The 16,878-nt window shown below is 33.9% G+C and overlaps 2 protein-coding genes across 3 annotated transcripts in view; both read left to right on the top strand.

Moving 5' to 3' along the window:
• LOC132886321 (NACHT, LRR and PYD domains-containing protein 3-like) overlaps positions 1-16,878 on the top strand; it is a 719,980-nt gene that overhangs the window by 447,351 nt on the left and 255,751 nt on the right. The window lies entirely within an intron of this gene.
• On the top strand, positions 8,414-14,282 carry LOC132887222 (uncharacterized). Of its 2 annotated transcripts, XM_060922711.1 has the most exons (8): positions 8,414-9,762; positions 11,680-11,828; positions 12,096-12,306; positions 12,546-12,625; positions 13,069-13,143; positions 13,415-13,474; positions 13,665-13,878; positions 14,135-14,282. In XM_060922711.1, the coding sequence occupies exons 1-8, from the start codon at positions 9,567-9,569 to the stop codon at positions 14,227-14,229; spliced, it is 1,080 nt and encodes a 359-aa protein (XP_060778694.1). In that variant the 5' UTR covers positions 8,414-9,566; the 3' UTR covers positions 14,230-14,282. The 2 variants fall into 2 exon arrangements, with proteins under 2 accessions (XP_060778694.1, XP_060778695.1); XM_060922712.1 differs by lacking the exon at positions 13,069-13,143.

Below are 16,878 nucleotides of genomic sequence, written 5' to 3'. Positions count from 1 at the left end.
GTCCTCCTGAACGTCAATATTTACATCAGATATGTTGAAAAATTCTTACGAAAATACTTAAATTAAACTGTAATACACTGAACATCAAACTGCTAAGAGTGACAGTGGAAATGAAACAGAATAACGTACAATGTTAACATTTACCTCAGATATGTTGAAAAATTAATGAGAAAATACCTACATTACACTGTAATAACATTTAGCATCAAACTGCTAAGACAGTGACAGTGGAAATGACATAGAGTTATCCAGAACATCAACATTTACCTCAGATGTGTTGAAAAATTATTACGAAAATACTTAAATTACACTGTAATTTTACTTAACATCAAACTGCTAACACAGTGAAAGTGGAAATGACAAAGTCATCCCGAACGTCAACATTTACCTCAGATCTGTTGAAAAATTATTACGAAAATACTTAAACTACACTGTAATTACACTTAACATCAAACTGCGGACACAGTGACAGTTGAAATGACACAGAATTACCTACAATGTTAACATTTCCCTCAGATATGTAGAAAAATTAATAAGAAAATACCTACATTACACTGTAATAACATTTAGCATCAAACTGCTAACACAGTGACAGTGGAAATGACACAGAATTACCTACAATGTTAACATGTACCTCAAATATGTTTAAAAATTCATAGGAAAATATTTAAATTACACTGTAATAACATTTAGCATCAAACTGCTAACACAGTGACAGTGGAAATGACATAGGGTAATCCAGAACACCAACATTTACCTCAGATGTGTTGAAAAATTATTACGAAAATACTTAAATTACACTGTAATTACACTTAACATCAAATTGCTAACACAGTGACAGTGGAAATGACACAGAATTACCTACAATGTTAACATTTACATTAGATATGTTGAAAAAGTAATAAGAAAATACCTACATTACACTGTAATAACATTTAGCATCAAACTGCTAACACAGTGACAGTGGAAATGACAGAGTTATCCAGAACATCAACATTTACCTCAGATGAGTTGAAAAATTATTACGAAAATACTTAAATTACTCTATAATTTTACTTAACATCAAACTGCTAACACAGTGAAAGTGGAAATGACAGTCATCCCGAACGTCAACATTTACCTCAGATGTGTTGAAAAATTATTACGAAAATACTTAAATTACACTGTAATTACACTTAACATCAAACTGCTGACACAGTGACAGTTGAAATGACACAGAATTAACTACAATGTTAACATTTCCCTCAGATATGTAGAAAAATTAATAAGAAAATACCTACATTACACTGTAATAACATTTAGCATCAATCTGCTAACACATTGAGAGTGGAAATGACAGAGGCATCACAAACGTCAACATTTACCTCAGATGTGTTGAAAAATTATTACGAAAATACTTAAATTACACTGTAATTACACGTAACATCAAACTGCTAACACAGTGACAGTGAAAATGACACAGAATTACATACAATGTTAACATTTACCTCAGATATGTTGAAAAAGTAATAAGAAAATACCTACATTACACTGCAATAACATTTAGCATTAAACTGCTAACACAGTGACAGTGGAAATGACATAGAGTCCTCCTGAACGTCAATATTTACATCAGATATGTTGAAAAATTCTTACGAAAATACTTAAATTAAACTGTAATACACTGAACATCAAACTGCTAAGAGTGACAGTGGAAATGAAACAGAATAACGTACAATGTTAACATTTACCTCAGATATGTTGAAAAATTAATGAGAAAATACCTACATTACACTGTAATAACATTTAGCATCAAACTGCTAACACAGTGACAGTGGAAATGACATAGACTTATCCAGAACATCAACATTTACCTCAGATGTGTTAAAAAAATATGACGAAAATACTTAAATTACACTGTAATTACACTTAACATCAAACTGCTAACACAGTGACAGTGGAAATGCCACAGAATTACCTACAATGTTAACATTTACCTCAGATATGTTGAAAAATTAATAAGAAAATACATAAACTACACTGCAATAACAGTTAGCATCAAACTGCTAACACAGTTACAGTGGAAATGACAGAGTCATCTAGAACATCAACATTTACCTCAGATATGTTGAAAAATTAATAAGAAAAACCTACATTACACTGTAATAACATTTAGCATCAAACTGCTAACACAGTGACAGTGGAAATGACACAGAGTCATCCCAAACATCAACACTTGCCTCAGATGTGTTGAAAAATTATTACAAAAATACTTAAATTACACTGTAATTACACTTAACATCAAACTGCTAACACAGTGACAGTGGAAATGACACGGAATTACCTACAATGTTAACAATTACCTCAGTTATGTTGAAAATTAATAAGAAAATACCTACATTACACTGTAATAACATTTAGCATCAAACTACTAACACAGTGACAGGGTAAATGATACAGAGTCATCCCGAACGTCAAAATTCACCTCAGATGTGTTGAAAAATTATTACGAAAATAATTGAATTACACTGTAATTACACTTAACATCAAACAGCTAACACAGTGACAGTGGAAATGACAGAGTCATCCAGAACGTCAACATTTACCTCAGATGTGTTGAAAAATGAATAGGAAAATATTTAAATTACACTGTAATAACATTTAGCATCAAACTGCTAACACAGCGAGCATGGAAATGCCACAGAATTACCTTCAATGTTAACATTTACCTCAGATATGTTGAAAAATTAATGAGAAAATACCTACATTACACTGTAATAACATTTAGCATCAAACTGCTAACACAGTGACAGTGGAAATGACATAGACTTATCCAGAACATCAACATTTACCTCAGATGTGTTAAAAAATTATTACGAAAATACTTAAATTACACTTTAATTCCACTTAACATCAAACTGCTAACACAGTGACAGTTGAAATGACACAGAATTAACTACAATGTTAACATTTACCTCAAATGTGTTGAAAAATTAAAAGGAAAATATTTACATTACACTGAAATAACATTTAGCATCAAAGTGCTAACACAGCGAGCATGTAAATGCCACAGGATTACCTACAATGTTAACATTTACCTCAGATATGTTGAAAAATTAATAAGAAAATACCTACATTACACTGTAATAACATTTAGCATCAAACTGCTAACACAGTGACAGTGAAAATGACATAGAGTGATCCCGAACGTCAACATTTACCTCAGATATGTTGAAAAATTAATAGGAAAATACTTAAATTACACTGTAATTACACTTAACATCAAACTGCTAATACAGTGACAGTGGAAATGACAGAGTCATCCAGAACGTCAACATTTACCTCAGATGTGTTGAAAAATTAAAAGGAAAATATTTAAATTACACTGTAATAACATTTAGCTTCAAACTGCTAACAAAGCGCGCATGGAAATGCCACAGAATTACCTACAATGTTCACATTTACCTCAGATATGTTGAAAAATTAATAAGAAAATACCTCAACTACACTGTAATAACATTTAGCATCAAACTGCTAACACAGTGACAGTGGAAATGACATAGGAGTCATCCAGAACATCAACATTTACCTCAGATGCATTGAAAAATTATAAGAAAAATACTTAAATTACAGTGTAATTACACTTCCCTTGTCAAAATGTTTTTTAGAATTCTATAGAAACTCTATAGAAAATCCTATATAAACCCCTCTTTCTATACAATCTCTATAGAACGCTATAGAACTAATACTCTATAGAAAATAGTTTCAATAGAAGTTGTATAGAAATAGTATAAATTCTATAGAAGTTGTACTCTCTAGAAAACAGCTTCTATAGAGTCTCAACAGAATTCTATATAAATAGTAGTCTATAGAAAACGATTTCTATAGAATTGATACAGAGTTCTATAGAAGCTGTACTTTATTAGGGCCAACAGAATTTTATAAATTTCATAATGGTTATTTCCATAAAAACACAATTTGGTGGATTTTAAAGACCCTACAGAAATTCCAGTCTGAGACAAAAGGCCTTGCATCCAAAGAACAACTTCAGTACTTATCTCCAGTAAAAATGTTCTTTATTTTATTTATCTCACATAATAACACTTCTGATCAACAACTCAATTGATCCAAATGTAAATTACAGTTTAAGACAATTTAATAAATGTACTTCCAAAATAAACGCTGATATACGCTATACATTAATTTTCAGTCAAGCTCAATGGCATTTGGAAGAAGTGAAACAAACGTCTTTCTTTGTATTTTCATGTAAATATACTTATTTGCTATATCAGATAAATTACATGCTATCAATTCATTAGTGAGTTCAACCTCTCTAATTTGATGCCCCTTAACTTTATATATACCTGTATTTAACTGAAACATTATTCGAGTAGATGTTAAACGTCGAAATATACAGTACAATTCTTTTTTACAGTTACATATATCATCTTCACATTCATTTTTACACACTGCAACCACTAACTGCAGGGTCCCAATCTGACCATCTCTTAAGTGAAAGCAGGAATTATTTCTTTCTTGTTTCTTATGCTTTAACTGTTCAGATACGAAATATAAACCATTCTGAAGAACTAATCGTGGGTATGCCTGGACAGTTCTATCTTTTAATGTTACACCAATATTATTCAATGAACATAGCTGTTCAAAGTTGAGGGCAAGTCTGACAGGCAGGCCTAAAATACATACAGTCTCATTATATGCCTCTTTAATACCCTTAGCAAAACCATACACATTTTTTTGGAAAAAGCTTAAAAGGTTAGGGCTATTGGTAAAGGCTCCAATTGATAATGATGGTAATGACTTAATCAACATAAACTTTTCTGATATCTGCTTATGCACACAAGTTGTGCCATGAAACATTTTTGTGAGCTTTCCATTCATGCTCTCAAAAGGAAAAGTTGAATACACCCAGAGCTGTCCCCAGTTTTTCACACAATCCATTACATGGAGCAACTGATGGACATTGTAAGTCATACACTCTTTTCCATAAAGCTGTTGAAATTTAACTACAAAATCTATGAGTAATGATTCACATAGGTGAAAAGATTCATCATCTAGTTTGTCTGCAAGCAACAAATGCATAGCTGTTACAAGTGTCATCCAATGATCATGGTATTGTTTACCTAGGAACCCAACTGTCACAACACAGGAATAATGGAGAAGCCATGCTCTCCATTCACTAGCTTTCCAACTTTTTCTGTGTTGCAAGGCACCAGGAATACGTGTGATTTCCTTTGGTGGTCTTATACATTGAAGGCGGTCACTAAGGTGTTTTATGGAGTTACCAATGTAGAAATTTTTGGCATGATTTGAACTGTCAAGCCATAGACCTGCTACCTGGCGTGCAACACCCAAACATACAGAGTGCATATAGTCAACAACAAAATTGTTTACAATGTCAAAATACATTAAAAGAAACAAGATTGATGGACCTTTGACACCCATACAAGGTTTGTCCTGCTGAACAGCTGTTCTCGCATGTTCTATGTGAGAAGTTTTATTCCTCTTAACTGGTAGTTGGTTCTCCATACTATAAACCCTTGCATGCCCTCTACCAACTGAAACTACTTCACCTTGTGACAAACACCAATTACACCCACACCAACCATTGAACTGTGTCACATTTTGTACAAGACAGCGAGCTACTGAGTCACAAGAGCATGTTGTTACAAACACCCTACTGGTGTGGCTGTCATTTTCTGTACCCCACTTAAAGCCAGTATCTGATAGTGTATTCATTTCAGTGACAAAAGGTTTGAGGAAGGTATACATGTCAGGTTTAGAGTCACCAAACCATAAGCCACCAAGAAAAATGTTTTTCCTTCTTATAGCATAAGGTAACTCATTAACCATTACCTGCAATGGCCATATTGAATACCTTGATGAAACAAATACTTGAACACCATCTGTGTTGAATGAAACAGTAATGTCATCATTCTCGAGAGGGAGTTTACGATATAATCGACCTCCATAGGAATCACAAAGTCCCCTTTTTGCCCCAATTTGTAGGTGTTTACAAATATCTTCATTCTGTAGCATAGATAACAATTGATCTTTAACATCAAATGTTATAAAATAATTGCCATTATCTATGCAGTCACTTACAGACACATTTGTGTCACAATTTTCACACCACATATCATTACTTCCAATGTAGGTTATACAAGAAGGGCAGTATGAGTGAAATCTTAGAGTGATGTCACTGTTTTTAAAGTTCTTCATAAAAAGATATTGGGAAGCAGGGAATACAGTTCCAGCTGGTAAATGTGCCTCCAAGACTGTCAGTAGGCTCTGCAGAGCTGTTCCACTCACATGATTCCTTATGATGTGTCCCATTATGAGTAGAATACTCTCTCGCCTTGTTATTTGGCACCCATCATAGAGGTTCTGATCCTGAAGATATAAAATAATATACGGTGTGAGCAAATCTGTATGTACATATTGTTTTTTGGCCATTCAGTCTGTAAGCCCGGACTTTGTATTTAATTAAATGTTTTAATTACAATGTACGTAAAAATTTAAGTTTGATTGCATTACTAAAAAATATTAAGTATATTCTACTAATTTGTACACATAGTCAAAAGTGTTAATAAGTTTAAGTTGAATGGCCTTAAAATTCTAAGTTTTAGTCATGACCACACCTCTTTTTTAATCTGCGCAGAGTTGTGAAGCCACCATTTTAACTTTCACAGATCAGCAGCAGTTACGTGAGGTTTGGTAAAATTCAGAGTGAGCTTCAGCCAACGTTTGTTCTCTGAACTTAGTATTTTGGATCCTGACTGTCGGTGGGAATGTTTAACTTTAAGAGCAGTGGAAATCGCGTTTTACAGTTTGATAGTTACAGGTGGTATTTTACCAATTTCACGTCATTTTCATCTGTTGGCTAAGTTGCTTTTATCACTGTGGAGAGCTCTCTGGATTTGGAATGGGACACTTTTTTTTGAAAACTTTTCGGATAATGTAAGTATACAGCGTCCCGCTGGCAGTACGGGGAATGTTAAGGGGCTACGTATTAATGTTAGCACATATCTGGTTAAAGAAAAAACATGTTTCAATGTTTATTGTGCACTTCTTGTTAATAAAATACAAATGCAATGGAAAAACTTTATATACTGTCATTTGTTTTATTGCTTTAACAGGTAAATCGAATTCTTGTTAAGTTAAAATGTAAAGTATAATCACTAAAGATGAATTCTAGGAAAGTTTAAATATTAAGTTCAATCAAATAAACATATTTCAGTTTAATATACTATAAATTTCAAGGCAACCAGTTTCCCAACACTGTTTGAGTAAATACAACTTATCAGGCTTTTAAGTACAAAAAACTTAAAATGGTTAGTTCATGCTGCATGGTAAAGCAATTTACATTTACAAGACATCTGAAGTTTAATGTACTATAAATTTCAAGGCAACCAGTTTCCAAACACTGTTTGAGTAAACTCAACTTATCAGGGTTTACAGTGTACCATAATTCCTTCAAGATTTGACTTAAAATTTGTGAAGGGGTCAAATCATGCAGCGTGATATTATCATTATACAACTGGTTCACCACTACTGCAGAAGAGGAAATAAATTGTTAATTGGCCCAAATCACCACCAGCCGAGTCTTGACAAATCATTAGTTTAATTCCTACAATGAAATATCCTTAATTATGTCACTCACAAATTTCAATCCATAGACCGGGACGACCCAATCGGAAGTCCTCAACTCATTTTACATTTTTGTACTCACCAAATCATTAAGTCTCTCAGCCAGTTCTTCATCATTATATCTTTCATATTGATCGAGTTCACCATTTTCAAGATTCTGTAAACAATAATTAATAAATTTATGAATATTATCAGACATCCAGGTTAAATATATAGAAATGAAAATAAATTAAACAGTTCACTGGATTGTAGTTTTAAGTCCACGACGTTTCAAGCGACAACATAAGAGCTACAACTCCTCAGGACAAAATTCAGCAGTTTTCGAATCACACAGACATTACAGGACATTCGTTTACATTAAAAAATGTTTCCATACTAGACAGGGAGTCACGATGGTTTGAAAGGGGAGTAAAAGAAGCAGTTTATGAAAGAGCACTTTGCCCGAAACTGAATCGGAATGGAGGTTTAAGGTTTAAATTATCTAGAACATGGGATACAGCACTGCAACATAAGATAGGATTACCCAGGACAGGTCTACGCAATCAATGACGTCATATGGATGACGCAACTGAATATTTCCAGTATCATACAAACTTTCACCTGATGAAGTGATGGATATCGCTTGAAACGTCGTGGATAAAAACTATACAATCCAGTGAACTGTTTAATTTATTTTCATTTCTAAATAATTAATAAACAACTTTAGTACGGGTATGTCTATTTTCTATTTGGGCTCTTAATATCTATTCAAAATGGGTTGAGCATCTTAAGAAGCCAATCCTCCAACTTTTTACCCTACATGTATCCTCTCCAAAAATACCAAAAGTAACAAGCTGATTTTTGTCATATTAACTTATCTCTATTTCAAGAACCATAGGAAAATGCAACTCACCTCAGGGGTCGAATGACTGGTAGAAGAGAGAGACACTTCACTTTGACTTTCACCGTCTGTCGATCCATTGCCCTCTTCACCTGCAATGAAATATTTATTATTACTCTTTTATTATTTTGATCAGACACAAGATATCTAAATACTGGGTGGGAGAAATTGGTGAATTTCACAATCCAACTGACTCTGATTATGTTAGTGCTTACCTCTTAACACTTCATTATTTTTGGGAACAACTTCATCTCCATCTTTGACTTTATTTTCCACATCACGGACACGGTCGTGTTGGGGTAAGCCTAGAAGTTCATCATCCTGTCCAAAAGAGTACTCACTGTCGTTTGATGTCAGAGATGTTTGCGATGATACCACTGAGCCAGTCCTTTCGCTTATACCGTCATTGCAGTCAGACGAAAAACTTGTGTCCGTGAACAATGATGACTTACTACTTTCATTAGAAAGAGATGATGATGCACCATGATTACTAATACAATCACCACCGCGTCCATCATGGCCACATTCATCGGCATTTCCTGACATTTTAGCGAAATCTAAAGACTCAAAACTAGAGTGGTACCTTTTCCTTTTGCTCATTTCCTCTTCTGATTATCACTATATGAACTTCAAACTGGTTATTTCTTCGCAGTACTTATTGATTAGATACTCCTCAGTGTAGCGTGGGACATGGGATAGCGGCTGCCATCTTGGAATGCAGGACCGGAAATGCAGAAAATAAATAACTCGAATACTGATTGAGTTTGACAAATCAAGATAGCTTATAACATTAAAATAATGTCCCTCATAGATATTTGTATTTTCTATAACAATACTAGACACTTTATACACTGTTATTGTAAATAAGCACCAATCAGGACTAAGAACCGCTGCTGGCTATATCCGGTTATAACTGGTTTGACCACCACGTGTGTCAATAGCTCAGGAAGGTAAAAGCGCGCATTACAAATATTCTAAAGAATCTTTTGAAAAGTGTGATAATACAGTGCCCAGTGGGAAATCAAGTGGATCCGAGAGAATGGCATCGTCTACCACAACATGGTTACTCTTACAATGGATTGAAGATCCACCACAATGGGATGTAATAGAAGTGGGAAAGTGTGGTGCCGAGTTAAAGTTAATGGCCCTTGGAAAGAAGCTTCAGTCAGCAGTCGGGAACATCTATGATGTGCCTTGGAATGGAGAGACAGCGCCAGCTAAAGTCTTGGATTTTGGTAAGAAAATAAGCCTAGCTGCACATGTCGCATTCATTATAAAATAAAAATATGTTTTTATCATAGCAATCAGGCGATAGCAAACGATTTATGAATATTATTATTAATAATAGGCCTAATGATAAAAAAATTTAATTATATGATAAAATGATAGCATCCTATTTCTAGGCCTATAGTCTGTTTGACGAAACCTTGCCGGGTTGTTTTTCTGTGATAACTTCCTTATTTTTGAAACAAATTCACTCAACCAACATTTTTCTGAATCCTTAGACCTCATTGTGTTTTTAGAAATGTAACACTTTATATGAATTCAGAAGTTAAAAATTCAACTTTTATTGGAGTTTGAATGGGAGAGTGCAGTTTAACATGTTTAAGCAGAAAATGTGGGCAAAACTTGAGATGTTGAATTTCCCTTTCCTATCATTTTAGAATCTGAAACATCCCAGACTCCCAGTTCTTATACTGCTAATATGATGCAATCTCCAGATTCAGAAAAGTATTGGTTTGTAAAAATCTGTTGAGGATGAGGGCATTGAAAAAAAACAACCCGGCAAGGTCTCAGACTATAATCTACACTGTAAAAAAAATCCCGTTGTTTTTACGGAAAAAAACTGGCAGCTGGAGTCACCAGAAAAAATCCGTAAAATATACAGCAAAACGGTAATTGCTTTTACAGCACAGCATGTACATTTTACAGTTTAAAGTAGCAAATATAACAGAAGTCCAGTGTTTTATATGCTGGATTTAACTGTAAAATGTACAACCTGTACCGTAAAAGCAATTACCGTTTTGCTGTATATTTTACGGATTTTTTCTGGTGACTCCAGCTGCCAGTTTTTTTCCGTAAGAACAACGGGATTTTTGTATGCTGGTTTCAATGATCTACTAGACAGATATTTTTTTGGGGGGGGGCTTTTTTCACCTTTATTGAATAGGACAATGTAGAGACAGGAAATGAGCTAGAGAGAGACTGGGAAATGACCTTGGGTCAGAATCGAACCCGGGTCCCCAGATTCACGGTATGGCGCCTTAGTCGACTGAGCCACGACAGTGGCCGTTTTTGTATTTTTTTTAACAGGGCAATTATGTAATTTTAACTATCACATTCTGTTTTAGTATTACAGTTTGTCTGTGTTTAAACTACAACAATTTGTAAATTCTACAAAAAAATATGATCAATTCAACATATTCTTACTGTTAAATTAACAGTGGTATTTGGTGAGGAGTTTTACAGTATATTGATGTAAATTACACACTGCTTCATTGTTTTTGTATTTACAGTTTTTTTATGTCATGATTTTACATAAATTCCCTGTTAATTCTACGGACATTTTTTACAGTGTAAGTAATGATGATGTCGATGATATGACCAAGAAGGGCAAGGCTCAGGGGCGTAGGCAGGATTTTTTGAGGGGGGGGGGGGGGGGGGGGGGTCAAATCCAGGCCCAGGTGCAGGGAAAGAAAAAATATAGGCCTATAACTAGGCAATATCAGATATCAGAGCAAGTTTTATTATCCAAATGCAACCAATGTTTCTACATCATGGTCCATAAATGCCTAAGACCTTAAAATGACCCTACTTATATCACATTGCTGTTCTTGTTTGACTAGACAGTAGTCAGTCTAGTTAATCTCTCTAATTTTTTGAAGGGCTCATTGATTTTTTTAAATTACTTTTTGATTATTAAGTGGGGGGTTCGGACAAACCCCTTGAACCCCCCCTGCCTACGCCCCTGAGGCTGTCCATGTTGTAACGTAATATTAAATAAAAAAGCATGTAAAATTGCCTACCAGTTATGTGTTGGACATGGCTGATTTCATACATTATAATAATATTGTAGATGCTTCTATTTTGTCACCTGGTAATTGAAGAGTATTGTTCTCAAATGTTACATTACACTATGTTTTGTATCCTAGGTAAAGATAAGGCTATGGAAGCCAAGCGTACCGAACAAGTTAAGAATTACGAGGCTGCCATGGAAGTTGGTAGGAAGAATGGAAAAAGTTTGCGGTGTGCAAATAAAAGGATGGCTGATGAATTGTCAGAAAGTGAAAGCACTTCTTCAGTAAGTACATATAATAAAAAGCCATTGTCCATTTTTGTCTTTTAGTCTCTAAGGTATCAGTTGCTATATCTTTTTAAAGGGCTTAAATTGCAATCGGCTTCTGAGGAAGGCCTGTCTTCAATGTTTGCTAGATGAAAGATGCAGTGTCTGCTTAGAATCAATTATCTGTCAATTTATTCTGATACCATCTGTAACTGCTGCACATTTATTCCAATTTAAAAGGAAATTATTTTTTTCTGAAACAAAAATTTCTCTTGTATTTTACAGGATGCCAATGAGAAGAGAAAAGTCAAGAGAAAGAAGGTTAGTGATGAAGAAATCCTAATTTCAACATCAGCAATAGAAGACACTGACAGTTCTGAAGAAAACGGTTGCCAAGGCTGCAAAAAATTGCCAAAGCTTAAAGAAAAATACAAGTTGGCAAAAGAAAAAATAAACAGATTAGAAGCTGAGATTGAGCACTACAAGCAAGTTACAGGTTAGTTTGTGGGATTTTTAACCTCAGAAAAAATGGGCTTCTCTTCATTTCTCTTCCTATGCAAATATCGATCCCCAATTCTGAGATCTTTCTTGCTGTTTTATAGGCAGAATGCTAAAAGTATCAGTAAAAATTCATTGAAATAATGGACAAAGTCTTGTCAATTTCAAGTTAAATGCATAGGGTATGAACTGATCATTCAAAGTGTTGATGCATTGTCTACCTCTCCTATCACACAGATGCAAGATCTCTAGTAGACAACCTTAAAATGCTCATTAGGGAAAGTAAAACAAAAGAGGTTGGCCAAGCAGAGTCACAGGTAAGACAATGGCATTCACACAAGATGCTATAACCACCTACTTGTGGATAGAAGAATTTTTGTCCATTCTGTTCAATTTGTTAGGCATAAAGCTAGGCAAGGCTTTCTATTCTTTATTTAATGGCCCTCCAACCCTACAAACACTATGAGAGAGGGATTTACATTATAAGAGCGTTTTTAGTCATGGAATAATTTTGACAAGGATTTAGCTTCTTTAGGACCCACTTATTTATTTCATTTCTCGAGCTTTGTCGTTTAGTCTCGACAGCTTCATCAAGTGGAGTCACCCGGTTTCTATCATCCTACAATCTCCTTGGTGGCAACAAAATAAAAATCATGCATAATTGGTAAAAAAGGGTATTTTTTAAGGAATGTGCCAACCTCAAATTCTCTGTAATACAGGAAAAGCATTACATCTAAAAATGTTTGTTATTCAATTTCAGAACCCAAATATAGGACTTAGGCCGATAACTGCACCGGTAACTCCTACCTCTGCAACTGAAAAAGAAGGAACGAAGGTGAGTTTAGGACTTCTACCAGCAAATATTGTCAATTTTGCCATTCATGTCACTGACTAAATTCAGCTAGGCTTGAGAACTGGCCAGGCTGCAGATTTCAGTATGGCACAGCTGTCATGTCATCATACTGACTCATTTCATATTATTTGGGAGAATACTAATTGATGTGGAAAGTGACTGGTGTCAGTGATTTTTTTTTTTTGGGGAGGATATATTATTTGAAATTTGATTGATACTTTTAACTATACTGTGCATGTTTATCCTTTTACAGCAATTAGATGTAAATGATGGCCTACCAGCCACCCCTGGCAGAGTCAAAGAAACCACAAAGGTATGATGAATGAAGAGGGGTTTAATCTAATTTTCTCCAGTAGTATTAATAATGCAGCAAGACTTTGAAGGTTTGATTAAGGCATTTTGAAGGGATGTTGTCATCACGTCGAAAAGGTGTATGAAACCATGGATTTTACCTATTATAATACATTTGCATATTAATCAATTTTGAATCATTGTGTCCTCAGGTTGACATTGGACGAGGTGTGCTGGTTGAGAAAACTAGCCTGATGGCTTTGTCATCAGTGAAGTCGGGTTCAACATATGCCAGAAGACTATTAAAGACCATTTTTACTGATGCAGAGCTTGTTGGGAAAAGTCTGACAGGCAGAAAATCAAATGCCTTTAAAGACCAGGATCAGAAGCCTGCCCTTGACCCAACTAAAGTGGAGGCAGTTGTTGGTAAGTGGTCTTTGTATATTCTATCAGTTGTATAATAAAGGCCAGAATTGACAGTGCATTCATGGAGCTAGTAGCCATATCTGTAAATTCCTGAATTTTTAGATGTTCATGTAGTGCACAGTATTTAAAAAGTCATTTACTCATTTTTGCACTGTTAGAATTGCTTTCTCATAGCTCAAGTGTTATTGATAATAGATTAGCAATGCATTAATTGTATTTCCTTTTTTAAATTTCAAAATCCCATTTTTTGTTTCAGATCTTGCATGCCGTAAATTTGGATGCCCTCCAGCAACTATAAAGATGTCTCTTGCCAACAAGCTAAAGGAAATAACAAAAAAGGCAGCAAACTAGCTTACATGTACTAGTAGGATAAAACTAATAAATTTCAATACTTTCAGCAAGAAGCGCTTTTGTCATACTGTACCAGGGTCTGGCATTTTGGAAGTTAAGAGTGATTTGGTAGGATGTCCTGAATTCTATGGCACCTTGCATCCTTATGTTTTCCGCCTTTGATAGCTTTTTTAGTTGCTCACTGTATTTTCATGGGTAGGTCTTCGAGTATATGCAGGTGACTTCAATAACTATAGCAATCTCTATAGAAATTGCTATAGTCTCTATAGAAATTGCTGTAGAGATTTTCACAGTACTCTATAAAGAATTCTATAGAAACTTCGTTAAATTCTGTTGACTTTCCATAGGAATTCTATAAGATTTCTATGTATAATCTCTATAACATTTCTATTAAAACTCTATAAAAAATCCTATTAAAACTCTATAAAAATCCTATTAAAACTCTATAAAAAATCCTATTAAAACTCTATAAAAATTCTATTAAAACTCTATAAAATTTCTATTAAAACTCTATAAAATTTCTATTAAAACTCTATAAAATTTCTACAAAAAGTCTATAAAAATTCTATAAAATTTAATTTAGAAATTTTATAGAATTTTTATAGACTTTTTTTCTATAGAAATCTATAGAAAATTTTACCAAGGGTTAACATCAAACTGATAACACAGTGACAGTGGAAACGACAGAGAAGTATCTACAATGTTAACATTTACCTCAGATATGTTGAAAAATTAATAAGAAAATACCTAAATTACACTGTAATTACCCTTAACATCAAACTGCTAACACAGTGAGAGTGGAAATGACATAGTCATCCAGAAGATCAACATTTACCTCAGATGTGTTGAAAAATTATTACGAAAATACTTAAATTACACTGTAATTACACTTAACATCAAACTTCTCACACAGTGACAGTGGAAATGATACAGAATTACCTATAATGTTAACAATTAAATCAGATATGTTGAAAATTAATAAGAAAATCCCTACATTAGACTGTAATAACATTTAGCATCAAACTACTAACACAGTGACAGTGGAAATGACACAGAGTCATCCCGAACATCAACGTTTACCTCAGATGTGTTGAAAAATTATTACGAAAATACTTAAATTACACTGTAATTACCCTTAACATCAAACTGCTAACACAGTGACACTGGAAATGACACAGAGTCATCCCGAACGTCAACATTTACCTCAGATGTGTTGAAAAATTATTACGAAAATACTTAAATTACACTGTAATTACCCTTAACATCAAACTGCTAACACAGTGACAGTGGAAATGACACAGAGTCATCCAAAACGTCAACATTTACCTCAGAAGTGTTGAAAAATTATTACGAAAATACTTAAATTACACTGTAATTACACTTACCATCAATCAGCTAACACAGTGACAGTGGAAATGACATAGAGTCATCCAGAACGTCAACATTTACCTCAGATGTGTTGAAAAATTAATAGAAAAATATGTAAATTACACTGTAATAACATTTAGCATCAAACTGCTAACACAGTGACAGTGGAAATGCCACAGAATTACCTACAATGTTAACATTTACCTCAGATATGTTGAAAAATTAATAAGAAAATACATAAACTACACTGTAATAACAGTTAGCATCAAACTGCTAACACATTTACAGTGGAAATGACATAGAGTCATCTAGAACATCAACATTTACCTCAGATGTGTTGAAAAATTATTACGAAAATACTTAAATTACCCTGTAATTACACTTAACATCAAACTGCTAACACAGTGACAGTGGAAATGACACAGACTTACCTACAATGTTAACATTTACCTCAGATATGCTGAAAAATTAATAAGAAAAACCTACATTACACTGTAATAACATTTAGCATCAAACTACTAACACAGTGACAGGGTAAATGATACAGAGTCATCCCGAACGTCAAAATTTACCTCAGAAGTGTTGAAAAATTATTACGAAAATAATTGAATTACACTGTAATTACACTTAACATCAAACAGCTAACACAGTGACAGTGGAAATGACATAGAGTCATCCAGAACGTCAACATTTACCTCAGATGTGTTGAAAAATGAATAGGAAAATATTTAAATTACACTGTAATAACATTCAGCATCAAACTGCTAACACAGCGAGCATGGAAATGCCACAGAATTACCTTCAATGTTAATATTTACCTCAGATATGTTGAAAAATTAATAAGAAAATACCTAAACTACACTGTAATAACATTTAGCATCAAACTGCTAAGACAGTAACAGTGAAAATGACAGAGTCATCCAGAACATCAACATTTACCTCAGACGTGTTGAAAAATTATTACGAAAATACTTAAATTACACTGTAATTACACTTAACGTCAAACTGCTAACACAGTGACAGTGGAAATGACACAGACTTACCTACAATGTTAACATTTACCTCAGATATGTTGAAAAATTAATAAAAAAATACCTACATTACACTGTAATAACATTTAGCATCAAACTGCTCACACAGTGACAGTGGAAATGACAAAGTCATCCCGAACGTCAACATTTACCTCAGATGTGTTGAAAAATTATTACGAAAATACTTAAATTACACTGTAATTACACTTAACATCAAATTGCTGACACAGTGACAGTTGAAATGACAAAG

The sequence above is a fragment of the Neoarius graeffei genome, chromosome 5, assembly GCF_027579695.1.
Source record: "Neoarius graeffei isolate fNeoGra1 chromosome 5, fNeoGra1.pri, whole genome shotgun sequence".
NCBI classification, from domain to species: Eukaryota; Metazoa; Chordata; class Actinopteri; order Siluriformes; family Ariidae; genus Neoarius; species Neoarius graeffei.
The sequence above is the reverse complement of the archived record's forward strand: the minus strand, read 5'-3'. Positions and strand labels throughout refer to the sequence as shown.

Bases quoted from the DNA above. Each gene is read 5' to 3' on its own strand.
- LOC132887222 (XM_060922711.1), top strand. From the start codon at position 9,567: ATGGCATCGTCTACCACAACATGGTTACTCTTACAATGGATTGAAGAT. The intron at 12,307-12,545 runs GTTAGTTTGTGG...CCTATCACACAG, and splicing joins GCACTACAAGCAAGTTACAG to ATGCAAGATCTCTAGTAGAC. The intron at 13,879-14,134 runs GTAAGTGGTCTT...TTTTTGTTTCAG, and splicing joins TAAAGTGGAGGCAGTTGTTG to ATCTTGCATGCCGTAAATTT.